The sequence below is a fragment of the Phycodurus eques genome, chromosome 1, assembly GCF_024500275.1.
Source record: "Phycodurus eques isolate BA_2022a chromosome 1, UOR_Pequ_1.1, whole genome shotgun sequence".
In the NCBI taxonomy this organism is placed as follows: Eukaryota; Metazoa; Chordata; class Actinopteri; order Syngnathiformes; family Syngnathidae; genus Phycodurus; species Phycodurus eques.
This window is the reverse complement of record NC_084525.1, coordinates 27,532,634-27,559,635: the sequence shown is the minus strand read 5'-3', so window position 1 is coordinate 27,559,635 and position 27,002 is coordinate 27,532,634. Positions and strand designations below refer to the sequence as shown.

The 27,002-nt window shown below is 40.9% G+C and overlaps 2 protein-coding genes across 3 annotated transcripts in view; one reads left to right on the top strand and one right to left on the bottom strand.

The window, feature by feature from the left end:
- pmelb (premelanosome protein b) overlaps positions 1-2,766 on the bottom strand; it is an 11,363-nt gene extending 8,597 nt beyond the window's left edge. For both annotated transcript variants that reach the window (XM_061685691.1, XM_061685699.1), the window contains exons 1-5: positions 2,687-2,766; positions 1,735-1,830; positions 1,336-1,482; positions 991-1,119; positions 694-855 (exon numbers count right to left, since the gene is read on the bottom strand). In XM_061685691.1, coding sequence (XP_061541675.1) covers positions 694-855; positions 991-1,119; positions 1,336-1,482; positions 1,735-1,830; positions 2,687-2,750 — 598 coding nt within the window. In that variant the 5' untranslated portion in view covers positions 2,751-2,766. The remainder of the gene's footprint in view (positions 1-693; positions 856-990; positions 1,120-1,335; positions 1,483-1,734; positions 1,831-2,686) is intronic.
- Positions 2,767-8,728: 5,962 nt separating this feature from the next.
- coq10a (coenzyme Q10A) lies at positions 8,729-26,667 on the top strand. Its single transcript, XM_061685678.1, has 5 exons — positions 8,729-9,224; positions 14,759-14,908; positions 17,915-18,107; positions 22,444-22,545; positions 22,629-26,667. Exons 1-5 carry the CDS (start codon positions 9,088-9,090, stop codon positions 22,794-22,796), a joined length of 750 nt encoding a protein of 249 aa, XP_061541662.1. The 5' UTR covers positions 8,729-9,087; the 3' UTR covers positions 22,797-26,667.
- The last annotated feature ends 335 nt before the right edge of the window (positions 26,668-27,002 follow it).

Here is a 27,002-nt window from a genome sequence, read left to right as displayed (position 1 = left end):
AAGTTGTACTGTATTGATCCCCTGAAGGGAGATGAGCTTGAAAGGAGCCCAGTTGCAAACACACATGTACACAAACAGATGCATAAGGCAACTGTGATAGCAATTTTTAAGGGATTGGTGGACAGCAAGCAGACCCCTTTCACCCGGCTTTCCCCAAGCTTGGAGTCGGGAATCAAAGTCGACCTAGGGTCAGATTTATTGGGTCACCAATTATCAGAATATAGTATTAATATAGCATGTATTAATATTTTCATGGCATGTTTGGGAGATTTATGTCCATGATAACAAATGAATGCCTCTTGCTTTATATATATATATATATATATATATTTCAGGGAAGAACCACATTTCGAATGTATGGGTGTTTAACATTTTGGGGAATCCTTGTTTTAGCAAACAAGGAACCATTCTTGGAAACTTAAGTAGAAGTTGCATGAACCACTATTGTATATACTACTATGACTTTTTCCGGACAATCAGTGATGAAGAATTATGTCATCAATGAAGACCGGTTACTGATTTAATGATTCTAATGAGCCATTTTTAAAAATTTATTTCAAGCTAATGAATCATTATCATTATTATTTTTACAATAACAGTAGGCCAGAATCACAGTATACATCGATAATTCCGTCGTCTTCCCCTGAGTGTCGTATGCAGGGTTCATATCCAAAATCTGTCTGAATTTCCTACCGGTGATGGAGAACTGAGTTGAGGCGTAACCCATAGGAATGAACTTCTCCTTGCTCCGGTAGTGGTAGATGACAATGTCCATGGTGTAGGAGCCCAGTGGAATGTCAGCTGTGTCGATGGTCAGAGTGGACGAGGGACCGTCTGCCACCTGCCAGTACTGACCTGCCAATGGCACATGATTGTTTATTTTTTGTCAAAATGAGCAATGCTCGATTAAGTTACCTTTCAAATACATCACTGATACCCTACATGACTGCTACATATTAAATACATGGTAAGAAGAGGTGCTTTAGTTACCCCAGGTCTTCCAGACAAACACATAGTTGGGCTTTTTGTCTTTTTTGATTGGTGTCCCATCAGGAAAAACAGCTTCCCAGTCTGTGTTCTGAGTTGGGAAAACTGTCTGTGATTCCAGGTATTTGGTTCCTAGATAAGAAAGTGACAAAACATTTGAAGATCATCTCTCAGAATTCACATAATGAGGAAATTACAATATCAAGTCAACTACTTGTGTGTGGTTTCTTCAAGTTCAGTGGTGGGTCAAGCCATATTTGTTCATAATATGGACCAAAATGGTGAACCGAACAATTTTGGCATTCCCATGCATATTAAGTACTGTGCATAAGCAGGCATACTTTTTACCATTAACAACACAGTCTTGCGCCCAGACCACATCTCCATCAGCCTGTACTTTTTGGTTATGGGGGAATTCCAAGTCGATGGTGAAGGTCACTTTGGCTCCAGTGAGAGTTGGCGAGTCGTTGGCGACATTGAATGTTACTTTCCCCCCTGCGCAAAGAACACACAGAAAAAAACAAACCCCATTGTGTCTAAACATCCATCCATCCATTTTCTATGTACCGCTTATCTTCATTTAGTATTGCGGGTGAGTTTAAGCCTGTTCCAACTGACTTTGGGTGAGACACCTTGGACTGGTTCCCAGCCAAACATGGGGCGTTTGATACCAAAAATATTTATAATACAGATTTCACATTACCAAATATGATATTTGATTAATAACCAGTGTTTTGGGATACAAACCTTTCCAGGAGGCTGTGTAACGGAGGTCTCCATCTTTCCAGATTGGGTAAAGCTTGGTGTTCCAGGATGGATAGCGAGTGAAGCCATTTTTGGGCTCTGAAATGAATATTATTTTAAAAAAGAAGGAAATTATTTAGTTTAGGGATGACTGTTTTATTTTGGTGAGCGATATTGTAGTCAGGCTAACATCACCCAGTATCACTACTTTATTTATTTGTTTTTATTATTCACAGACAGAAAAGTGTCGGAGGGTGTTTGAATGTGCTCACTTCTTTCAATCCTTCTCATGTGACCCTCAGCTGTGTGAGACTTTAATCAGATTAAAAAATCATAGGGTTGAAATTGGATTAAAACAAGCAAAAATAAAATGTTATTCTTATTTTAAAGCAGAAAAAAGAAGTGTCATCCACATGAAACTTTGCAGTGATATGGAATTCTTACTCAGACAACATACGTTAGTAAAACATTTCCACATCTTGTCATTTTCATGTACGTACATCATTTATAGTAGAAGTAAGAGGTGGTCACTTCACAAATCACAGTTTTGCATATTTGGTTGAATTTTCATTTATGCATGGAATTGAGAGCTCAGAAATTAAGTATAAAAAAATAAAAACAGAAGAAAACAGTGTCTCCTTTTTTAATCGACTTCTCATTTGAAAAAGTATGAAACTAAACTAAACTATGAAACTATTAAAGCATATTTCTTAAAAGTCGGGCAGTGAAAAAAACTCTAATGAAATTTCTTGTTAATTGTCAGACAGTATTGAACATTTTTTATCTGTTAATGAACGCTTTAATAAATTTATTGGTATTTGAATAAATATAAGACAATACAAATATGATTTTAATAAATTACTTACATTATTAGTAATTTAACTGTATTAAAATTACAGTATATAAAATGGATTCAATGAGCAACTAGCAGAGTTAAAAATATTTCAATACTTACTGGCCACAGAGTGTGAGGCAGCCACCACCAGCAGCAGTAGCAGCACAGCAGATGTCTTCATCATGTTCAGCCTTGTCAAATATCCCTTTAGTGAGCAGCTACAGCAGGAAAGAAGCTTTATAAACTCACTCATGTTTGACCCCCCCCCACCCCCATTTGTCAGCAGACAAAGGAGCACAAACGCACGCGTGCTCACACACACACGCACACACACACGCAAACACACAAAAACACAGTAAGAGTGGCACCTGGACTGAAGGTGATTATGCGCAGTAAAAGCACATTCGGGATGAATATACAGTATTGAGAACAATTAAGAAATATGCACATCATGTGTGCAAAGATTAAGGTCATCTCCATGTATGCACTCGGCGACTAAGCCATCTGTTAAATCTCTGATCCTGTTGTAACACGACAAAAGAGCAAACGCAACTTTTCTTTCTTATGAATAAAGGGTCAAAGAGGTAGCAGTAAATGTGGGCTCAATATTTGCCAAGCAGCAGGTCACTCTTATTATTCATCTAATGACTGAACTCTCAAAAAATTGTTAAGAAACCAGTTGATAACTAACAGTAATACATGAACAAACTCATAATGAGGGTACCCTTTTTGTAAAGAGGTTTCTAATATATTGATTACCTTAGCTACACAAGAGATCAAAATAACAGAAAATATATGACGCAGTCCATCTGTACAATACACCCCAGCAAACTACCAGCACAATAACAAAAATATTGTTTGATGAAACTTGAAGCCCGGGCATTATTATCTTAAAGATGGTTAGACCGTTTGTCTCCCAGCACAGCGTCAAGGAGATACCGGGAGACAGACCAGAATACCAGGGGATGAGGTCATAATAGCACAACCACAATGTACAAAAATGAATTGGAAGAGAACTCACAGAGCCCTACACATTGACCTCCATCTTCAGTCCCAACTGAAGCATGCCAAGACAATTCATTGTAGGGGGTGGATACTGGCGCAGGGAAGCCATACATTCTATACGGAGCCACATAATGATTGGATCGAACAGTGTTCTTATTTTTCTACTTGGATTTTTAATAAGAATCTGAATCCAGTCCTCAAATGGTTAATTATTAGGTTATTTTATGTTGTTTTGGCTTAAGTTGAAGTAATATGGTATTTAATATACAGTATATATAACTATATAATATTGTTTGCACCTGTTTATCATTCATTATTAAAAAGTAATCAAACCGCACAGATTTAATCTTGTTTTATCTTTAATATGTTTACACCAAGCCTGTATGATGAGATTATTGTATTTATTTGTTAATGCTAGCCAACAAAGTGAGGCTTTGGAGGAAACCTGTAAGCAGCTCATCAAATGATGATTTAGGGTTATTACAAATTCAAGCACTCATGTGCTTTCAAAATGCCACACAAGTGCTCCCCTAAATCTCAAGTCACCTGACCCATTGGGGGGCAATTTATCACATCTTGTGCGCAGATTGTACAGTTATGATAACAATAATAATGAACACCTGTTGTCAGATCCGCCCTTCACGCAAAACCTTAAGAAAATGGAAAACAACTGGAAATAAAGATAAAAAGATAAAAATATAGTCTGAAAAAACAATTTATGACTTTTTTTTTATGTTACTAGAACAATGGGTCACACATGCAACTACACCGAAGCGATTTGGTGGAAAAAAAATGGGAGGAATGCAACAATAAGGAGGATTATGGAAGCACATGTGACTCCCTAAATTCATCCAGCTTTGTCCTTCTAGACCGGCAACTATAAAGTCACTTTGTTATAAGAGTTTTTATTTCCTTATCATGTGCATAACACTGACATGTACACAATGTGTGCCTTCATAGGAAATCAGAATCATCGGTCGCGATTTTGAAGCATCTAATCCTGGGGACACTTGTCAATCTCTGATGTGTTCGAAATTAAAAACAATCTGTTCCAGGGTCAAACTGTCACCATCAGCCAACATTTATTAATTGTATACAATTAGACATACAAGTTTAAAGATTCAGACTGCAGATAATATTAAAAGGCAAAATCAAATTAAAGCAGGGGTCGGGAACCTATGGGTCGCAAGCCACATGTGGCTCTTTTGCGGACTGCATCTGGCTCGCAGTTAAATCTTAGCTGAAAATTCTTAACATGATAAGTAATTAATAATTTTAAAGCATTACAGAAATCACAGTGTTAAAAATAACATTCAAAATATCAAGCATTCTCATACATTTGAATCCAACCATCCATTTTCTAATGCAATGCGAGTGGCTGGTGGCAATGCCCGCTGTCCTTACGGGTACAGTTGGGTCAGACTATTTACTGTATATTGGATAATGCGGTAACCTACTCGGGTCGTCGTCGGGACCGATGGATAAACTTACAAAATATTGCCAAAAGTATAAAATATAAAAAGCATGAAAAAGTGTGGGCGGCACGGCGACTTTTTAGCACATCTGCCTCACAGTTCTGAGGACCCGAGTTCAAATCCAGCCTCGCCTGTGTGGAGTTTGCATGTTCTCCTCATGCCTGCGTGGATATTCTCCGGGTACTCCGGTTTTGTCCTACATCCCAAAAAGACTCTTAATTGCCCGTAGGTGTGAATATGAGTGTGAATGGTTGTTTGTTTATACTGTATGCGATTGGCTGGCTACCAGTTCGGGGTGCAGTCCGCCTCTTGCCCAGAGTCAGCTGGGATTGGCTCCAGCACGCCAGTGACTCCAGTGAGGATAAGTGGTATGGAAATGAAAATTTAAAAAAGTGTATGAAATCAAGCCCCGAGGCATGCAGACTGTTTTTACAAATATAGGTGAAAGAATGGATCGCCCTCAGGAGCTCAGTAAATTCCAGGGTAGAACTGTGATAGGATACAGAGGATAGGTGCAACAGCTCCAGTTGAGAAATGTCCTCGCTCCTTAATATTCCACAGTCTACTTTCAGCTGTATCAAAGAACGTGAAAGCATTTGGTAACGACACCAACTCAGTCATGCTGCGGTAGGCCACGTAAAGTGAGGGAATGGGGTCAGCGGATGCTGAGGCGCATAGTGCAAAGAGGTCGCCAACTTTCTGCCGAGTCAATCGCTACAGACCTCCAAACTTCATGTGACCTTTAGATTAGCTCAAGAAGAGTGTGCAGAGAGCTTCATGGAATGGGTTTCCATGGCCCAGCAGCTGCATCCAAGCCATAAATCACTTAGCGTTGGATGCAGTGGTGTAAAGCACGCTGCAACTGGACGCTAGAGCAGTGAAGACGCATTTTCTGAAGTGATGAATCACGCTTCTCCATCTGGCAATCTGATGGACGAGTCTGGATATAACGGTTGCCAGGAGACCGGTACTTCTCTGACTGCATTATGCCAAGCGTAAAGTTTGGTGGAAGGGGGATTAAGGTGCTAGGTTGTTTTGCAGGAGCTGGGGCCTCATGTACAAAGACTTGCGTAGATTTCCTACTGAAACATGGCATACGGTCAAATCCAGAAAACGTCGTACGCACAAAAATATCTAGATGTATGAGTCTGTGCGTACGCATGAATCCAAGCACATTTCCTTCGTACATCCCAATCAACGTAGAATTGAGCACACATGTTGGAGTAGCAGACTCCTTCCTGCTGACGCCCACATTTAAATATGCAAATCATATTTAAATGAGTGCGGCACGGTGGGCGACTGGTTAGAGCGTCTGCCTCACAGTTCTGAGGACCGGGGTTCAATCCCCGACCCCTGTGTGGCGTTTGCATGTTCTCCCCGTGCCTGCGTTGGTTTTCTCCGGGCACTCCGGTTTCCTCCCACATCCCAAAAACATGCATGGTAGGTTAATTGACAACTCTAAATTGCCCGTAGGTGTGAATGTGAGTGTGAATGGGTGTTTGTTTGTATGTGCCCTGCGATTGGCTGGCAACCAGTTCAGGGTGTACCCCGCCTCCTGCCCGATAATAGCATGGATAGGCTCCAGCTCGCCCGCGACTCGAGTGAGGAGAAGCGGCTTAGAAAATGGATGGATGGATGGTTACATTTAAATGAACCCTGCACCTGAGATCTCGATCTCTGCATGATCAGAACAAAAGGAAAATGTATCAAAATTTCAAACTTTCATGTGAAATGAATAATAACTATGAGATATTGCAAGCTTTCTTTTTTTGTTACCAAACCCCTTTTTAAAGTAACACGAACAATAGTTGAACAAACTATTATCCTTGACTTCTGATTTAAAAAATAGTTGCTACAACACGTTCCAAAAAAGCTGGGACAGGTGGCAAAAAAGACTCAGAAAGTTGAGGAATGCTCATCAAACACCTGTTTGGAACATCCCACAGGTGAACAGGCTAATTGGGAACAGGTGTCTGCCATGATTGGGTATAAAAGGAGCTTCCCTGTATTGTTCAGTCATTCACAAGCAAAGATGGGGTGAGGTTGACCTCTTTGTGAACAAGTGCATGAGAAAATAGTGTGGGTACTAGACTGGTCTGCCTGCAGTCCAGACCCGTCTCCCATTGAAAATGTGTGGCGCATTATGAAGCGTAAAATACGACAACGGAGACCCCGGACTGTTGAACAGCTGAAGCTGTAGATCAAGCAAGAATGGGAAAGACTTCCACCTATAAAGCTCAGCAACAATTACTGTCCTCAGTTCCCAAACGTTTATTGAATGTTGTGAAAAGAAAAGGTGATGCAACACAGTGGTAAACATGACCCTGTCCCAGCTTTTTTGGAATGTGTTGCAGCCATAAAATTATAAGTTAATGATTATTTGCTAAAAACAATAAGGTTTATCAGTTTGAATATTAAATATATTTGAAGTGTATTCAATTAAATATAGGTTGAACATGATTTGCAAATCATTGTATTCTGTTTTTTTTAACACAACGTCCCAACTTCATTGGAATTGGGGTTGTATAACAATATAGTGCTGAATTGTTGAGATATAGCTTAAGCATCTTTTTCACCGTTTGAATTTTCCTGATTTTGTGAGCAGGGCTAAAACGGGTTGGGGCGTATACTTCCTACCGCGAGTTCCCTCCCCCACTAAAAAAATACAACGTGATGTTGTTTTGTTTGGCTATGCTGATCAGTCGTGAGTTAGCTGTACTTAGCTTCCATAACAAGCCCCATTTACCACTTCACTGTGCAGTGAGCAAGCAACAATGGCTACAGCCCGAACAATGCGCCTTCGCTGATGTCTCAATTTACAGAACAGCTCGGTGACGTTTTTCTAAGCTCCCAAAAAAATTGGAAATCAAAAAGCGATGGATTGACTTTTTAAAGACACATGTAGATGCCGAGCTGAACATTAACGCGACTCTGCAGTGCGCCTTTTACGGCGGATAGTTTTGTAAACTTTCACCAGAAACAACATGGCTTCGTGGGTAACTTGGGGCAGTGCCGACTGTCTAACTACCTGGGCTTCCTCCTACCATGTGCCACTGTCGTCAGGTGTCGTGTTCGGCTGTGATATTATGTCACCGACAACAAGGGTAAGTTGACTTGTGTGCTTATTTTTACAATTATAGTCCATAATAACCATTAAATTGTGAAGTTGAGACTCCTAACATGATTTTCCATCGTATCAGCTATCCCCCCCTCAGTATGTTTGATTCCTTTCGGTGCATCCATTCGACACGCCCACAGTGTCTGAGAGCTGAGAGGTGGCCCTTATTATTCAAGTTTTGAAGCTTGATTTTATATAATTAGTGATTTTTTTTTTTTAATTCATTCAAATTTTACAGGCTTGTTAACATTACTCTTCTCTGTGGTGTGTCGAATTTACATGAAATTTTTTGGGCCTTCTCAGTGTCACTTTAATAAAATATTTTGGGGGGCGTGTTGTGGGGTGAGGGCTATAATGGATTACTGACATTTACATTCAATTCAATGGGGAAAGTTGATTTGAGATAGGACAGATTTGCATTACGACCGTTGTCACGGAACGAAATAAACCCGTAAGTCAATGTACCGCCGTTCTGTATTTTTGGATAAACGCTGTCACGTTTTCTCCTCCGGCACATTAGGTGGCAGTGTTTTGTTTAACTGGCGCTTTGAGCTGACAGGCAGAACAAGTCGTTTGTCCCACCGGCGTTTTATTTAGAAGCAGAAGGTCGTCCGGAGTTAGTCGCTATTAGGCAACGAATAAATACTCGACAACGTTGCCGTAGTTTATAACCAGAAACGATGTGACGGCGCGAGTGATGTGTTCGCTTTATGTCGCGCTAATTCGGACTATTACGATACCTCACTTGTTGGCTAATGTTAGCTAGCGCTTAGCCAGCTTGTCAGCGAATGGTACATTTCAGGCACGTAGTACCTTTGCGCCGGTCGAACAGCGGGCTCCCTTTCCTTCTTCTTTTGTTGTTCCGGTTGGTTCAGTGCGCTCGACTCAGGTTTTTCTCAAATTGACACCGAGTGGCTGTTTTGATGGCAGCCGCGACCACCGCCCGGAGGCTGCCCATGGGTGTGCGGACTTTTAGCGACTATCTCCAGGTTGCCATTGTGGGCTCTCCGCGGTCCTGCCGCCCAGCGGTGCCGCGAATGTGCACGCGACAAAACATCAGGTAAGAAACACCAACAAACGTACTGTTTGTGACTGCAAGTGTAACTGTAACATAACATGAAGTGACACGCAATTACAGTGGGTACGGAAAGTATTAAGACCTCTTTAAGTTTGTCTTTTTTTTTTTTTATATTTCAGCCATTTGCTCAAATCCTTTTTCATTTTTTCCCTCATTAATGTACACACAGCACCCATCCATCCATCCATCCATCCATCCATTTTCTGAGCCGCTTCTCCTCAATAGGGTCACGGGTGTGCTGGAGCCTATTCCAGCTGTCATCGGGCAGGAGGCAGGGTACACCCTGAACTGGTTGCCAGCCAATCGCAGACACAGCACCCCAAATTGACAAAAAAAAAAACTGATTTGTTGACATTTTTGCAGATTTATTAAAAAAGAAAAACTGAAATACCACAACCCCAGTGTATTCAGACCCTTTGCTTTTTGAGCTAATACAGCCATGAGTCTTTTTGGGAATGATGCAACAAGTTTTTCACAGCTGGATTTGGGGATCCTCTGCCATTCCTCCTTGCAGATCCTCTCTCGGTTGGATGGTCAACATTGGTGGACAGCCATTTTCAGGTCTCTCCAGAGATGGTCAATTGGGTTTAAGTCAGAGCTCTGGCTGGGCCATGCAAGAATAGTCACGGAGTTGTTCTGAAGCCACTCCTTTGGTATTCTAGCTGTGTGCTTAGGGTCATTGTCTTTTTGAAGGTGAACCTTCGGCCCAGTCTGAGGTTCTGAGCGCTCTGGAGAAGGTTTTCGTCCAGGATATCCCTGTACTTGGCTACATTCATCTTTTCTTCAATTGCAACCAGTCTCCCTGTCCCTGCAGCTGAAAAACAGCATGATGCTGCCACCAACATTCTTCACAGTTGGGACTGTATTGGACAGGTGATGAGCAGTGCCTGGTTTTCTCCACACATGCCACTTAGGATTAAGGCCAACAATTTCTATCTTGGTCTCATCAGACCAGAGAATCTTATTTCTCACCATCTTGGAGTCCTTCAGGTGTTTTTTTTAGCAAACACCATGCGGGCTTTCATGTGTCTTGCACTGAGGAGCGGCTTCCGTCGGGCCACTCTGCCATAAAGCCCCGACTGGTGGAGGGCTGCAGTGATGGTTTACTTTCTATAACTTTCTCCCATCTCCCAACTGCATCTCTGGAGCTCAACCACAATGATCTTTGGGTTCTTCTTTACCTCTCTCACCAAGGCTCTTCCTCCTCCAATTGCTCAGTTTGGCCGGGCGGCCAGCTCTAGGAAAGGTTCTGCCCATTACAAACGTCTTCCATTTAAGGATTATGGAGGCCACTGTGGTCTTTGGAACCTTAAGTGCAGCATAATATTTTGTAACCGTGGCCAGATCTGTGCCTTGCCACAACTCTGTCTCTGAGCCCTTCAGGCAGTTCCTTTGACCTCATGATTCTCCTTTGCTCTGTGAGCTGTAAGGTCTTCTATAGACAGATGTGTGGCTTTCCTAATCAAGTCCAATCAGTATAATCAAACACAGCTGGACTCCAATGAAGGTGTATAACCTTTTTAAGGATGATCAGAAGAAATGGACAGCACCTGAGTTAAATATGAGTGTGACAGCAAAGGGTCTGAATACTTACGGCTGTGTGATATTTCAGTTTTTCTTTTTTAATAAATCAGCAAAAATTTCAACAGTTAATTTTTTTTTCTGGCAATAATGGGGTACGGTGTGTACATTGACGAAAAAAAATTACTTAAATTATTTTAACCAATGGCTGCAATATAACAAATAGTGAAACATTTAAGGGGGTCTGAAAACCTTTCGTATTCCCTGTATGAGTACCGGGGGTCCTCGGTTTCGAGGTTACAAATAAGGTTATGAATTGTTTGTGCAGCGGCACAAGAAGGCATGTTCAGTTACCGCAGTACTAGTGTTTGTCATACAAATTCAAACTGTAATTATGACAGTCAGGCATTCACCTGGAGTGGGGCATTAAGTGGAGCACCCAAGCCCACTGGCATGAATTTTGCTTTGGGAGAACATAATTGGAGGGGTCTTTCTTTTCTTCCTTCCTTCCTTCCTTCCTACCTACCTACCTACCTACTTCGACTCAATGGGCTGGGTAGCTTTCACATTTGAACTGGTAAAGTACCAATTCTGACCTGGGAATCAGTACCAGTGCTCAACCGTACCTACAGTCCCCTCCAAACGTATTGGAACGACAAGGTCAATTCCTTCGTTTTTGTTTTATACTAAAGACATTTGGGTTTCAGCTCAAAAGATGAATATGACACGAGGAGAGCTGGCAGGATGGCAGCAGACTGTTCCAAATGGTAGTGCTTATACCTATGTATAATAGGTACCAAATACTTTTGACAATTTTGTGAAATCATGAATTAATTGTGGCTAATCACAATTTTTGGTTAATTTTCACTGATCACACCCAAGCCGATTTACCTCCAGAGTTGTTCAATCAAGAAATCACTTGAACAGAATCTTTCACGACAAACTCAAGTCAGACAAAAGATCTAAAAATGGTGCACAAAATGACATAATCCAAAGAGATTCCAGAACAGTTGAGAAATAAGGTAATTAACATCTATCAATCTGGATAGGCTTTCTAAAGCTTTAGGGTTCCAGCGAACCATTATCCTCACGTGGAGAAAACATGGAACAGTGGTGAACCTTCCCAGGAATGGCCGGCCTACAAAGATTACCCCAAGAGAACAGCAATGACTCATCCAGGAGGCCACAAAGGAACTCGGGCCTCCCTTGCCTCTGTTAAGGTCAGTGTTCATTACACAACAATAAGGAAGAGACTGAGCAAAAATGGCAGCATTCCAAGGCGAAAACCACTGCTGACCAAAAATAACCTAAAGGATCTTCTTACTTTTGCAAAAAACATCTCAGTGATTCCCAAGACTTTTGGAAGAATTTCATATGGACTGACAAGATGGATTTTGAGCTTTTTGGAAGGTTTGTGTCTCGTTGCATCTGACGTAAATGTACTACTGCATTTCAGAAAAAGATCATCATACAAACAGTCAAACATGGTTGGGGTACTTTGATGGTCTTGTGCTGACCTAGACAACTTGATGTTTGATGGAACCATGAATTCTGCTCTTTAACAGAAAATCCTGAAGTAGAATGTTCAGCCATCAGTTTGTGACATCCAGCTGAAGCGCACTTGGGTTCTGCAGCAGGATAACAATCCAAAACACACCACCAAGTAAACTTCTGAATGGTTTAAAAAAACAAAATGAAGGTTTTGGAGTGGCCTAGTCAAAGTCCAGACTTGAATCCGATGCACTGGCATGACCTTTTAAAGGTCATGCCAGTGCATCGATGCATCGATGACCTTAAAAAGACCGTTCATTCTCGAAAACCGTCCATTTTTGGTGAATTCAAACAATTCTGCAAGGAAGAGTGGGCCAAAATATCTTAACAGAAATGTGGAAGACTCATTGCCAGTTGAAGAAAACGCTTGATTTCAGTTGTTGCTGCTGAGGGTGGTCCAAACAGTTATCAGGTTTCCATTACTTTATCACACATGGCCAGGTAACTTTGCACCCTTTTTCATTAATAAATGCAATCACCTTTTAAAAACAGCATTATATGTTCACTTGAGTTATATTTGTCAGATATGTTTTACTATCTTAAACAAAGTGGGGAAACTAGACAGAAAATATAATTTGAGAAGGGGGGCCAATACATTTTCACGGCACTGTATCTTCATTCCTTTTGCAGTTCATTGCAAATAAGTTTGCTTTGCACTTTGTATTTTGTAATAATTGATTTATTTGTAAAATATTGTACCTTTATTTTCACTCCATCTTTTGCGGAATTTGATTTAAAGTTTTTCTTAAACTATATGTTTTTATAAAAAAAATATTTAATACTACATAAACACACTCAAAAGTACCGAACATTGGTACCGTTGAGTCCTGGTATTGACTCCCAGGTGCTCGGAATTGGTACCGTAATAGCCATCAGCTGTCTGCTGCTACTGATTCACCACTCGTTAGCCAAAAGTTAGCTTTGCTGGTATTGCTCACCTGTGTAGGACTACAGTGGCTCCCCTCTGTGCTCTGTGGCTGGAGAGCCTTCTGGTATGCCCATAAAGTAGTCCCGTTTGGACCAGTCTTCTGCCACCCTGCTCGCTCCCCGGTGTGTCGACCATCCGGGTTTGAGACACTGATCAGTCGGCAGCCTGCTGCTGATTCCGGAGCGCTGAACTTTTACCCCTCTCCAGCTAGGTGGGAATCGTCAAAAAATGTCAGCCTCTACTTTAGACTATCATGATTTTGATTTTGGAACAGTATTGTTGCCTACTAGACAGGTCACATTGTGGAGCACAGAGTCCAAAGCAAACATGGTGCAGTTGTATTTAGCCAATATGCACACAAATGGAATAAGTTGCCAACAGAAGTGATGTCAGCCACAAGCGTAAATGTTTTTAAGTCCAAGTTAAAAACTCTTCTTTTTTTCATCATGCTTTTTAGAGCATTTCCACTTTTAAATATTTCTTGCACTGCGCGCTGTTTTAATTGTACTTTTTCTCTTTGTGTTAAATGTTTATAATCTGTTTTTTTCTTTGTTTGTAAATACTAATCATGTAAAGCACATTGAGTTACCTTGTGTATGAAATGTGCTATATAAATAAATTTGCTTAGCTTATTATACAGTATAATATCAAACTGCAAATGGCTTGTTAGATCAGTTATGGTTCCACTGATTGCTCCACTGTTTCCAAGATAATGGTGCCAATTCCGGAGTTCTTACATAATACTTTGTTCAAAATCAAAATAACCTCCCCACTCTTTTTTAAACAGTCCAGAGTGAAAAGGAGTAAGCGATGATATGATAATATATCACTTTGGTTGTCCAGTCACTGTTTTATTTTAAACTGAATGCCTTGTGTGACAGGCTATGTTGAAGTGAAATGTGGGGCAAGACTGTTAGAAAAATGCCAGTAATGACAAGATGTTACTCCAAAAAGTGTTATGTATGAGTGAAACGTCTGCCATGTTCAAGAAATGTTTTTGTGGTTCCAAACAACATTTGATTCATATAAAACACATTTTCATCACAAATGCAATACGTCATGGCATTGTCAAGTATCGTACTCTGTATTGGTGAGTGCACAAATGTAAGTACTTTTACTTTACTCTGGTATCGGTTCATCCCTAATGAATAGGAAATTATATAAATATTAAACATAATAAGCCCTGTGGGAGTTAGCCATTGGACTAAAAGGTTTGCTTGTAACTGGAAGGCCAAAAAGGCTTTTTCCAAACACCTGTGTCTGTGACGACAGAGCTGACCGAGATATTTCTAGTTCAATCTTGGCCTGTGGAGGTCAGCTACCAGAAGCCACATTACGTGACGCAGGAGCACTCATCACATGTCAACTGAGAAAACACCAGCAGCAGCGTGCCAACTTCTTTGTGTGTGTGTGTGTGTTTCTTTGTTGTTCTGGGTCCTATTGTGTCTGTTGGGAATGTACCTGTGGTCACCTGTTACCTTCTCCACACTCATTGGCGTCCCTTGTCACTTCTCAGACATTTGTCCTCATGTGGCATTTTGATGACCAGATCTCCCAGAGTGCTTTGCCTTCACGACTGGGATGCCATGGCAAGTGTTCCCCAGAGCAGGAACTTCATCAGCCTCACCAACAAAAGGAAGGAGTACTCTGAGCGCAGGATACTTGGGTAATGGCCGCTGCTGAGATGGTCAACCTTTTGGTCCTCTCGCAACATTATACATTAATACATTAATTACTGTATTTACTGCCTGCCATCTAATAGAAGACCATTCATTTGTTGTGTCTGTCACTATGCCTCACTGGCATAAACAGAGGAACATAGTACATTTATTGTAAATATAATTTTTTGAGCAATTAAGTACACAAGTATATACAATAAATTAACAGGTAATTTAAATAAACATATTCCTCCATCTGATGATCGGTTATCGTTCTTTTAATCTCGGTGATCGGCCCAAAAAATCCTGATTGTGTATAGCCTATGTAATATTGTTTATTTTGCTCGTATTTATTTTATTTACAATAAACTAGTTAACCAGTTATTAAACAAATCCACAATGTTTAAAATTGTTGGTTTTGCTAATATTTCTGTTTTATGTACTATTAAAATGAACCAACCAATGCACATTGGAACAAAGCAATGATATTGTTTGTGTTGCTTTTGGAATTTCAAAAATGGCTTGCTCTTGTTTGTTTACTGGCTGTTGCACTTTGCCAAAGAGGGTAAACAGTGTTTTCCACAATGTCTATGTTACGGCACTGCGTACAAAGAGCCCAATAACCAAATTTAGGAAAAACAGCTAAATTAATATAACTTAACACAAATATTACAGGACTCTTGGTAATGTAAATACTGCCCCTGCAGTAGCCGCTTCAGGAATCTCGTTTGATGTGCGTCCCGACGAAAAAAAATTATGACACGCAAAAAGCTTTGTGAATGTGCTTCCGCTGACACACAACATTACAACAATGGGTGCAAGGCTCTACTTAAGCGGTCTCATATTGCAGTTTCAGGGTCAAATTTTGCATTTTTCCGCATCAGAAAACACATTGAAAAGCAAAACTGCAAATCAAAAAAGCAAATCAGGTTTACCGCAGAGACTATCGCGAAGATGGAAGTCAGTAGTGGCATGACACAACGGCGCTTACGTCACCGATGCATGGATGCGGAAGTGAAGGGTTTGACTCAAAAAGCGCCAAGGCAGTAGTTGCAGAAGAGAGAGAAAAAAGACAAATGGTGAAAGTGTGGTCGCATTTCATTGTGAAATACAAGGCGAGCACCAGTCATTGTTCTACAGACCTTTCTCTCCGCTGTTTATGACGCCACATCGCGGGACCTGAGAGGCGAAGGTGAAGCGCAAATCTACTTTACTAACATAACTTTAGCGCTGCAAGATGCAGAGTGTCTCTCTTATTTATGAGTACTGCCGAATGTGTGGCTTTTTTTATTTTTTAGGTGCATATATGTGAAACGACTATGAACCAAAACAAAGGAACAAACATAACCTCTAAAATGGTTCAGTTAAGATTTGTTAAATTAAACTACCGTATTTTCACGACCATAGGGCGCAATGTATTAAAAGGCGCAGTCTCAGTTACGGGGTCTATTTCTGTATTTAACATATACATAAGGCGCACCGTATTATTGGGCGCAGGCACGGTAAAACATACGCTAGCTTAAAACATACGGTAGCATGCATGCACGCTAAAACATACGCTAGCATGCATGATAGGATATGTTTTTTAAAAGGCAGCGGGAGCAAAACTGAGTTCGATTGTACTTTATTGAAGTATTTAACAATGTACTCACGTTATTTTTTGATCAATCCTCATCCACAAATCCATCAAAGTCCTCATCTTCTGTATCCGAAATGAACAGCTGGGCAAGTTCTACAACAAACACGGCGGGTTCCCTCTCGTCATTGTCAGAGTTAGTCTCGTTGCTGGGGGGGCTGTTCAGCAATGATGCCGGCTTTCGCGAAAGGTCGGACAACAGTCAAAGCAGATACCTTAGCCCAAAGCATCCACAATCCATTCACATATGGTGGCGTAACTCGCTTGGCGTTGCCTCCCAGTCTTAGTTGCACTTGGTTTTTCACAGCGGCTGTGAGATGGGCGCGCATGGAGTCACAGATCAACGGTGACGCGTGGAAAAAAACATCCAGCCGGTCTCTTTACGTACACCTCACTCAGCCACTCTCTCATTTTCTCCTCGTCCATCCAGCCCTTATGATTGGCCTTAACGATGACTTTGGCTGGAAACGTTCAGCGTCTTCCTCTTAAAAATCACCATAGGTGGCAGTTTCTGTCTTACCATGGCAACCAAGCACAACAGTAAAGGCCGACTTCTCGTGCCCCGTTGTGCGTATCGCTACCGTGGTGGTCCCCTTCTTCTCTACAGTGTGGTTCACCGGGATGTTGAAAGTTATAAGGCCCCCCCCCCCCGTCCATTTTGGAGAAAATGTAAGACTTTTAAGTGCGCCTTATGGTCGTGAAAATACGGTATGTAAAATTGTTTGAGACTTCACTGTTGTGTCAATCTGCCAAACAAAAAATGGGAAACTCAAACTTTATTGTCCTTAAGTTCATCACTGAACGCATACAGTATAACTTTCTTTTTATTTACTTGCTCTTATTGTGAAATGCAGCCCTTCTTTTATTTATTAAATGAGAGAACATTATACAGTTGTGCTCATGTTTGATTACTGGGGCAGAATTTGTAAAATGTGGACAAGTCTGTATTATGCGCTAATATCATTATAGCTGTGGCATAAAAAAACATCGTTTTCGTTTATCTTGAAAGGTTTTGGGAAAATGCATTGTTCTTAAAAAAAATTAAAATAAAATTTGCTATCGTGGCAGGCCTAAACACATATATTGATAGAGTGCAAGAGCAATGGATAACACAAAAAACTATTGTACAAACACTATAAAAGATTAAAGAGTGCCAACTGTAATAAAAATCTGCAATATAGCGGAACCGTGAAACAACAACCGCGATGTAGGGGAGGATTACTGTATCTGTATTCCGTGATGATAAGTTGAAGGGACTCATTGTTTCCATGACATGTGCATCCTGGGACTGACATAGTCTCAAATGTAAACTGATCTATGCTACTTAGCTATGGAGGATTTCTGCTCCCCTCTCTGACCATGTGGCCACGCACACTAGGTACTCCATGCTGGAGATGTACGACGTAGTGGCAAACGTGGACGACTACAAGCTGTTCGTTCCGTGGTGCAAGAAGTCTCAGACCGTGGCCAAGCGGGCGGGCCACTGCAAAGCCCAGCTGGAGGTGGGCTTCCCACCCATGGTGGAGCGCTACACCTCCATGATCAGCTGCGTGCGGCCACATCTGGTCAAGGTGAGTGCACAGCAAGAGATTGGATTTGTTTTTATTTTGTTTCCACCTTTTGGCTTTACAATTTACTCAGTTTTAATCAATTTTTAGAGCGGATTTACTATTTAAAAAAAATATATATATATATATATTTTTTTTTTTGGGAAAGTGCTTTGTTTTGTTTCAGTTTTTATTAGCTTTAGTGTTAGTTATGGGTTTCAAATATCATTTTCATTATAATTGTAATGTTTCAAAGTAGTTGGGACATTGTGTAAAACGTAAATAAAAACAAAATACAATTATTTGCAAATCCTTTTCTCCCTGTATTCAATTTGAATACACTACAAAGACAACCTATTTAGTGTTCAAACTGATAAACGTTTTTTTTTTTGTTGCAATTATTCACTAATTTTTACTTTGATGCCTGAAACACATTTTAAAAAAAGCTGCAAAAGGGGCATATTTACTCGTGTATTACATCATCTTTCTTCTTAACGACACTGAATTAGCATTTGCAACTGGGGACACTAATTGTTGAAGCTTTGTAGTTGGAATTCTTTCTCATTCTTGCTTTATTTACAACTTCAGTTGCTCAACAGTTCAGGGTCTCCATTATTTTGCCCTTGGAAATGCGCCACACAGTTTCAATGGGAGTCTGGAGGCCAGTCTTGTACTCGTCTTTTACCATGAAGCCACGCTGTTGTTATACGTGCAGAATGTAGTTGGGCATTGTCTTGCTAAAATAAGCAGGGATCGTCCCTGAAAAAGACATTGCTTGGTTGGCAGTTATTCCAAAACCTGTATGCACCTTTCAGCATTAATCAGGGTTCCTGCGCAAGTATCGAAAGACTGGAAAAGTACGGAATTTAATTTCAGACATTTCCAGATGTGGAAAATGGAAATTATTGTATGGGAAAATATTCATGTTTTCAAGACTGTTACACAATAGCTCTATTTTCTAAAACAAAAATTATGAATATCTAAAAACAAATATAACTTGATCTGTGATTTTATTTTGTATTTTTTTAAGGCACATGGGAGGGCAGCTACAATGTTTGTGTGAGAGCATACAGTCTTATACCATTGTCTTTGTGAATATTACATTCTGATTGCATCAGAAAATTCCATCAATGTACATCATCAGCTGATAATGTACACCCTTCGAACGTCTCAAGTAGTTCCTGTCAAAACATAATTACATTCAGTGTTGACACTGGGTCTTGAAACCACTGAGCCAATGTGGCTAAACAGTATAAAGATCTTGTAGCCACACTTGTGTATAGTTAGCCACAACGTCACACGTGTTTATGGCTAAATCTTTAGCCACACTTAGCCAGTCCTCATCACTGGGAAGCTTATAAGCTTTAACAATGTGGGCCCAATTAAAACTACCTAGTCATCAATCAGGAGTAGGGCTGAATGATATGGAATGAAAATCCTAATTGCGAGGGTTTTTTGTTTCTTTTGAACAAATATTGCCAGTGAGATTTAGCATGCAATTTTTCGGGAGGAAGTTTATCTTCAGCATTATTCCGTAATCACAATAAATAAATCATTCTATATGACGACGATGGTTGAGCATCGAGAACCGATTGGATCCCGGGACATAACATTCCAGTTCTCCTGGAATCGTTCAAATTAAGTTTTGGTTCGCAGTTTCGATGCCTGCAGTCCACCAACCCCGAAGAACAAGTGATGAAAAGTGCCAAAAACCAACAAAGACGAACACGCACGAAGACATGCCTTGTGCACAAATGCGGCGGTAAACAAAAGTGTCTTAACATTGTTCAAATTAATCCCCAGTCGCCTCAGTACAACACTTGGAATAAGATTATATTGTGCAAAGGACGCTTTCACAATGTGTAGAAGTCTGACGCGTTCCGAGCCTCAGCCGACGCCACGCGGAGCTTCAGTGAAGTCAACTCTTAGTCAATTGGGTGAGTGAAAGAAGAAAATACATCAATGCTAACAAGGTCAACGGTTGGTTGCACTTTTGCACTGATGGTTTTTAGCATTTATTTTAGTCTTCAAACCAACATAAGAGCCGATGACGGGGAGAAAAAAAAAAAGCTTAACATTAAGCTAAAACTTCACCGTAGCAACTTTACATCACAATGAATTGGGACAAAATACACACAAACGTCTCAGTATACACTAACAGTATACACTAACCTTGTGCCTCATCTGTGGGTAGGGAAGGGAGTCAACGTTTTATAGCATTTGGTTCCATTCATTAAAATACAATTGGAAAAAAATCACAGGTGTCGTTTGAAGTTACTCTTCGTGCCAAAATGCTGAGTTCCGGTGCGTACCCTTCAGAATAAAAGGCTACAAGCTTAAAACAGGAAGTCAAGTTAAAACTTGCACATATAAACCATTTGATGTGATAAAAGTCCCAAGTAACTATTTTAGCAATGCTATATTTAACTTTAGGCTGAAACATTAATTAAGGAATATTAAGTCAATTGGGTTAGTTCCACACACATTGCCTTTTAGTTCATAGGTTTGATATTGATACTGGATATAAAAAACCGCTGAGTCAAATGTTCATTGTGGTCTATCCTGCAGGCTGCTAAGACAATGGATGTTAATAATTTGTACACCCTTTATTTGAACCATGCAAACTTTTTTTTGACCCAGCCCCCTGAAAGAATCTGAATCGAGAATCGTTTGGAACCGGAATCTGGCTGGACCGGATCGCTCAAATTCAAACGATGCCCAACCCTAAGTATGACCAACACAACATTGGATATAGCCAACAAATGAACAACTCTTTCCTGTAGGCCAGGCCTAAATGTTATAATGAATTGATATGAACACATCTTTATTTTACTTTTGAATTGTAAAAAGCAATACATTCAATCACAGTAGAATATTGATTTATTGATTTAACTTCATACCTTGTAAAAAATTTAATACTGGATAATGATGCTCTTGCAAGTAGCAGCAGCACTGCTGTCAGTGTCAGCCGAGTATAGAGATAAATCAACAACAAGATGTATCAAAGCGGTTCAAAGGATAAACTTTAATAAATGTTAATGTACTTATCAATTACAGTAAAATTGATTCACTTATTTGATCATCCTTAAGAAGCGTCTCAAGGACATTAGATAGAATTTTCTCAAATTAAAACTTTTGAGATAATCTTAATCTGGTGGAAAATATGAGTAGGCTAAAGTCTAGTACACACAAAGATTATTACAATCTTAAAAGATTTTAAAGAAAGATTAAAAGAAGGGCCAATGACTGCCAGTCTGGGACCTGGCAGTCATAGTAACAGGGGGGGAGGTGGGTCTCACTTACTTACATGGCGGTGCTCCTGAGGCCGGGCCCCCCGGGCTGGATGACTGCTTGGTGTTGGGGCTGACCTCTCATGGCTCGCGGCAGCTCCTTGGGTTCCCCCCTCCCCCCTTATCGTTCCCTTGTCGGATGCCCCTATCCGCCCTCCTTACCAACAAACAAGGGACACTCTCCCGCCCTCGGGCTGAGCGGGGACTGGCTGCATTGCGGGCCCTGCGGGTTCGGGGCGGCGGCGTCTGGCTGATTTTGCCTTATTGTACTCGCCAGTCTTCCAGATTGCTTAATTTATTTTCCCCAAAAAAATTTGAATTCTCTGCGGGGGCCCAGGGATCCCCCACCCCTCCCCCTCCTTTTTTGGGGGGAGGGGGGGGGGTCACCGCTTTCATGCCTTTGATGTTTCCATATCTGCCTGTTTATCTAAACCTGCAGCCTCCCCGTGCCTAACTGCTGTATAGGGAACCATTCTGAGGGGTAATTGTGAGCAAAAGAATAGATTAGTCGGTACTGTAATGAACCAGGTTACGCTGTCATTGTGTGATGTTGCGAGCCATTCTTGTTCTGTTGAGCGCTGATGTTTCCGAATCTCTTTGAATGCATCGCCGCAACTAGTGTGTGGAGAAGCTTGGGGGGCGGGGGAGACTTGCGTGTCTGGGAAGCAGTCTTTTTGTTCTGTAACTTCTGTTTTGTTTTGGCATCCCAGTATGCCCACAGTAGTCGTGTTTGTTGCTTTGCAATAAAGGTGACATAAACAGACTAACGTCACCCGTGTATCTTTGGAAGACGTTACAATACACTTGTTGCATTGTGTGACGCACATGGCCAATGATGGTTACGCAGCGCGAGAAGTACAACAAAGATCCTTGAGCTCGTCGATGCCAAGACTGTTCAGAGGTCGAAAATAGTACGTAGAGGTCATTTTTCTACAGAAAGTTTGGCCGCAATGCAAATTGTTTGGATAAAGGCTTGTTCGTAACCTGAAGTTAGACCGAATCGGTATTTTGAATTTTTTTTGTTAACTGTAATGACCTTGGTTCCACCATTCTTCTGGGGCTGACTTCAGGCGGTGTGCACGGACGGAAAGCTGTTCAACCACCTGGAAACCATCTGGCGCTTCAGTCCCGGGATTCCCGGCTACCCCCGCACCTGCACTGTAGACTTTTCCGTAAGTCCCATCCCCTTGTCTCTATGACGTCCGCCGTGGCCGTTTTGCTGTTTCCGTAACCACCACCTCGCTCTCCTCACCAGATATCCTTCGAGTTCCGCTCCCTTCTGCACTCGCAGCTGGCCGCCATGTTCTTCGACGAGGTGGTCAAGCAGAATGTGGCCGCCTTCGAGCGGCACGCCTGCAAGCTCTACGGCCCGGAGACCCGTATCCCGCGGGAGCTCATGTTCCACGAGGTCCACCAGACGTGATGCCCAACCTGCATGAAGTTGCTGCTCAGTCGCCCCCTTACTCCCCTGTCTACCTCCCCTGAGGGACAATGTCCAGTGAGTTCATGTACAAAATTAGAACAACAAATAAATCGCGGAACAACACATGCTTTTATTTTATTTTTAAAGGCAATCAATCCAGAGTTTGATTCTGAAGTGGAGGAAGTCATGTTTCACTGTGACCTCGAAGTTAAACCATTTCCACGTCCTTAGGCCTGTCACGATAATTACTATATTGACTTATCGTTGCATAAATAAAATGGACGTGATGGTTTTTCCGTACTCGATAAATTGTTATTGTTGTGGTGAGCCAGCGCGCTGATCACACAGTGAGTTGACGGAGTGGGACGGCTGTGTCATTAGCCGCTAGTGGGCTCATGGAACGCCAGCAGACCAGTACACTCTTACCAGTGTTGACTGCGTCTAATACTCAAGTACTTTGCTCCTTTCACACAACAGAGACGTTAAGGGAAAGTTAACGGTTAACTATTATGTTCGCAAGCCCACGAGCGAACAAGCTCCCCCCTGAGCTAACAAGTTAAGTAGCTAAACAGCTCGCAGCGATGTCGTTTAAAATGTTAGCGGTTCGCTTCGAGTTGTTGTGTGTTTAAGTCCCCAATTAACACAGGTGGGGAAAGTTGAGGGTGGGCCTTATTTTTCATGATTTCAGAGGCATCAAAAAACCCATATCATTTATTGTGATAGTTTTTGGGAAAATATATATTTAAAAAGATTATCGTGACAGTCCTACACACCATTCACTTTGATTTTTTTTTGATACCAGTACTCCCAAAACAGTTAGGGACATTAGGTGAATTTTTAGGATGAACCTAAAATGCACTATAACTTTTAAAGGTGAACTTAATTTAACTTTAGACACTGGTGGGCCTGGGGCCTCCCTGCACTTTGTTTGAATTTCAAAACAAAGATGTCTATTGCCAAAGATTTACAAACAAACAAACAAACAAAACCTAACATGTTGCAAATCTGGCATTTAAACAAAGTGTTGGATTTTGTATTATTTGAAATGTTGACATTTTCCCTTTTACTGCATATAAATAGCCACTCCAAATATCTGTTATTGGCCAACCTTGACTACTAATAATACTGCTAAACAACCAATTTACTGTTCAAGATTTTTTTTCTGCTGATTTAGGACAATTTTGATGTGCTGAATCTAATTATCTACAGTAAAGTTTTCCAAAATTTCAATATAACTGAAATGTTAATTTTATCTGTTTTAAATTAAAACAAAAAAGTTCCAGAGGGTCAGGATCATAAAGTTAACTAAAAATTTAAACAAGTACTTCCCTGAAGTTTATGCAATTTTAAATTGATCTCTTATCGACCATCAAATTAAAAAAAAAAAAAAAAAGGGGGGGGGGGGAAAGCTGGTTCTGATATGTGTGAAATTGCAGAATATTGGCGCCGATTTCCAACCCAGCCGATAGTTGGTCTATCCCTAGTGTTTTAATTATTATTATTACCAGGGACATCCGCTTCTGTGCCTTTCTGTGACTTCCAGTGTCTCTGTATCTATGATGCAACCTGCTGATGACACTTTGTGACACTGTAAGCTCAGTTTAGCTTCTATAAGGTTTATGGTGAATTCATCCTGAAATTGAGCCCTATATCCCAAACTTTTTTTGAGTAGTGTATATGCTTTGGGCGGCACGGTGGTCGACTGGTTAGAGCGTCAGCCTCACGGTTCTGAGGATCCCCGGCTCCGCCTGTGTGGAGTTTGCATGTTCTCCCCGTGCCTGCGTGGGTTTTCTCCGGGCGCTCCGGTTTCCTCCCACATCCCCAAAACATGCATTAATTGGAGACTCTCAAATTGCTCGTAGGTGTGACTGTGAGTGCGAATGGTTGTTTGTTTGTATGTGCCCTGCGATTGGCTGGCAACCCGTTCAGGGTGTACCCCCGGCTCCTGCCCGATGACAGCTGGGATAGGCTCCAGCACGCCCGCGACCCGAGTGAGGAGAAGCGGCTCAGAAGATGGATGTATATGCTTTGCTGCATTATATAGTGAGCTTGGTGCTAAACACTTTATTTATGATTTATGTTGTTTTTTCTTTCTCTCTCTCGTTGGGGGGGACAGCAGATATAATGTGCCATGTTTGGGACAATAAGAGTGTTCACAGGTTTGACTAAAGGGACAAAAGATGTTCTCTGTCTGCACTTTGAACTTGCCTGCTGTTGTGCTGTGACATTTGCATGCATGTGCACTAATTTTGTAGCCCAGCAGTGTACTGCTGCCACACGTGTTAAATCTGATGACCAGCGCTTCAACTTTTCTTTAGCTCAGGGAGATTTAGATGAAGAGCTGCATTAAATCCACTCAATCACACTCTAATCTATTAATTTATTTCCATTGTTTTCATCTGGATAATATAAATGTTGAAATGCAGGCATCTTAATTCTGGGAGTTAATTCCTTTTTTTCTTGAAAACAAAAGTAAAATTGTTTTCCAGATAACAGGAAAAATGAAAAATCATTTTTTTATGAACTTCAGAATCAATTAAAATGTTGCTTTTTTTTCTTTCAATACAAAACATATAGTCCACGCTGGGGATTTATTTTTTTTATCTCAATCTTTTATATGAAAAATGATGTTTTTCAGGTAAAAAAAACCAAAAACAGGGCAAATTCAATTGAACAGTTAGTTTTGCAAAAACAATGGCAATTTTGTCATCCTTTGATCCATGAAAACTTATATTTTTAACATCACTTGCTCTCTGTTGGACAGTGATAATGTGCACAAATCTAAATTGCATAGGCTCCAAGTACAAATTAACATTTGCAACATTACGCAGCAAATGGGCGCATGAAAACAAGAATGCCCTTCACGCCTGAGACTGCAGTGTTGATACTAACGCTGTTGGGCTATAAAATAAACCAGTTAAGCTTTTTGTATTTTATTTATGCATAGCTGTAACTAGTCGTATTTGTGTGTTATTCACACACTGATTGTAAGACATAAAAAACATTAAAATCTTGATTTTGTTACCAAAGGTAAGGTATAAATTCTAGTTTTAGGATTACCTCACTTTCTTCTTAACCCATGCTAGAAAAATGTTAAATTGATGAACCAATCGGCAGTGTTGGAGGTGAACAAAATTGAGTTCTACATTGGCGTGTCCATGCTGTCAAGCTTTTTTATCTGCAGGGAGAACGCAAGGCAGGAAAATATTTCAAGCACCTATGTTATTGTGATGTCCTTTTGTTGTACACAAGCTCAAGTGTACCTTTGGAGCTGATATTGTCAACAAATAAAGTTACTTATTTTCAATGTGTGCACCTTCGGAGTCGTCCATCCGTTTTCTCGAGACCTTTTCAGAATGTTTGTAAACAATAAGCACCATGATACTTCCAGCTGGCAGAAAAGTGACCTGAACTGAACATTTGACAAAAAACAAACTTCCATCATTTGCCTTGAGGAAGGCATTTTCTCAGAGTTATGTTTAAAATGTTTGGTTGTCTTTGAGGGATGAAACAAAACTTAATGGCTAGCCTGCTTGCTAACGTCAGCTCTAGAGCAAGCTATCCTATTTTGCCAAAACAACATCTGTGAGCAACTGAAAAGTCGATCAATTAATTAGCCAGTTCCTTCATGATAAAGTTGTCTGAATTTCCCCCAAATCTACTTTTGAACCAATTTACCTGTAGAACATGTAAGTGATGGCCAGTGTTCTTTCTTACATGTAAACAATTTACCTAACATCTTTTCGACTGACACATTCACACTATGGCTGTAGAGAAGAAGGCTAAAATCATCATTCAAGCCATTTGGCGTGTTTTCGTAACACCTATGTCTTGGTCAAATGACAGAAGGGTTTGTTTACTAGTGGTGCCATCAGAGAAAGACCCATCTTTTGCCACCCGCATGTTTGGGCGACGTCCTCTTAGGGTCACAGGTGAGCTGCGGCCTAGCCCAGCTGGTTACCAGCCAATCGCAGGGCAGCTTCTACGTCATTTGCAAGGGAAAGCAGGCCGAGGTGGCTGGCGGCATGCAGGCTGGTTATTAATACAACGGCACGTAGGGAGGGCTCATGTGACTGACGAAGACCAAAGTGGATTTTAGTACCATGACGCACAACTCTCATCGTTACAACTTCTACTCAAGACAATGTTATAGAGATGTGCATATTCCTAATACTTACTTGTATGGATGAGCATATTAATTGATGA

Excerpts from the sequence above, each read along its gene's own strand:
- coq10a (XM_061685678.1), top strand. The coding sequence starts at position 9,088 with ATGGCAGCCGCGACCACCGCCCGGAGGCTGCCCATGGGTGTGCGGACT. Across the intron at positions 14,909-17,914 it reads TCTGAGCGCAGGATACTTGG|GTACTCCATGCTGGAGATGT; the intron begins GTAATGGCCGCT and ends CACGCACACTAG. Across the intron at positions 22,546-22,628 it reads CCTGCACTGTAGACTTTTCC|ATATCCTTCGAGTTCCGCTC; the intron begins GTAAGTCCCATC and ends TCTCCTCACCAG.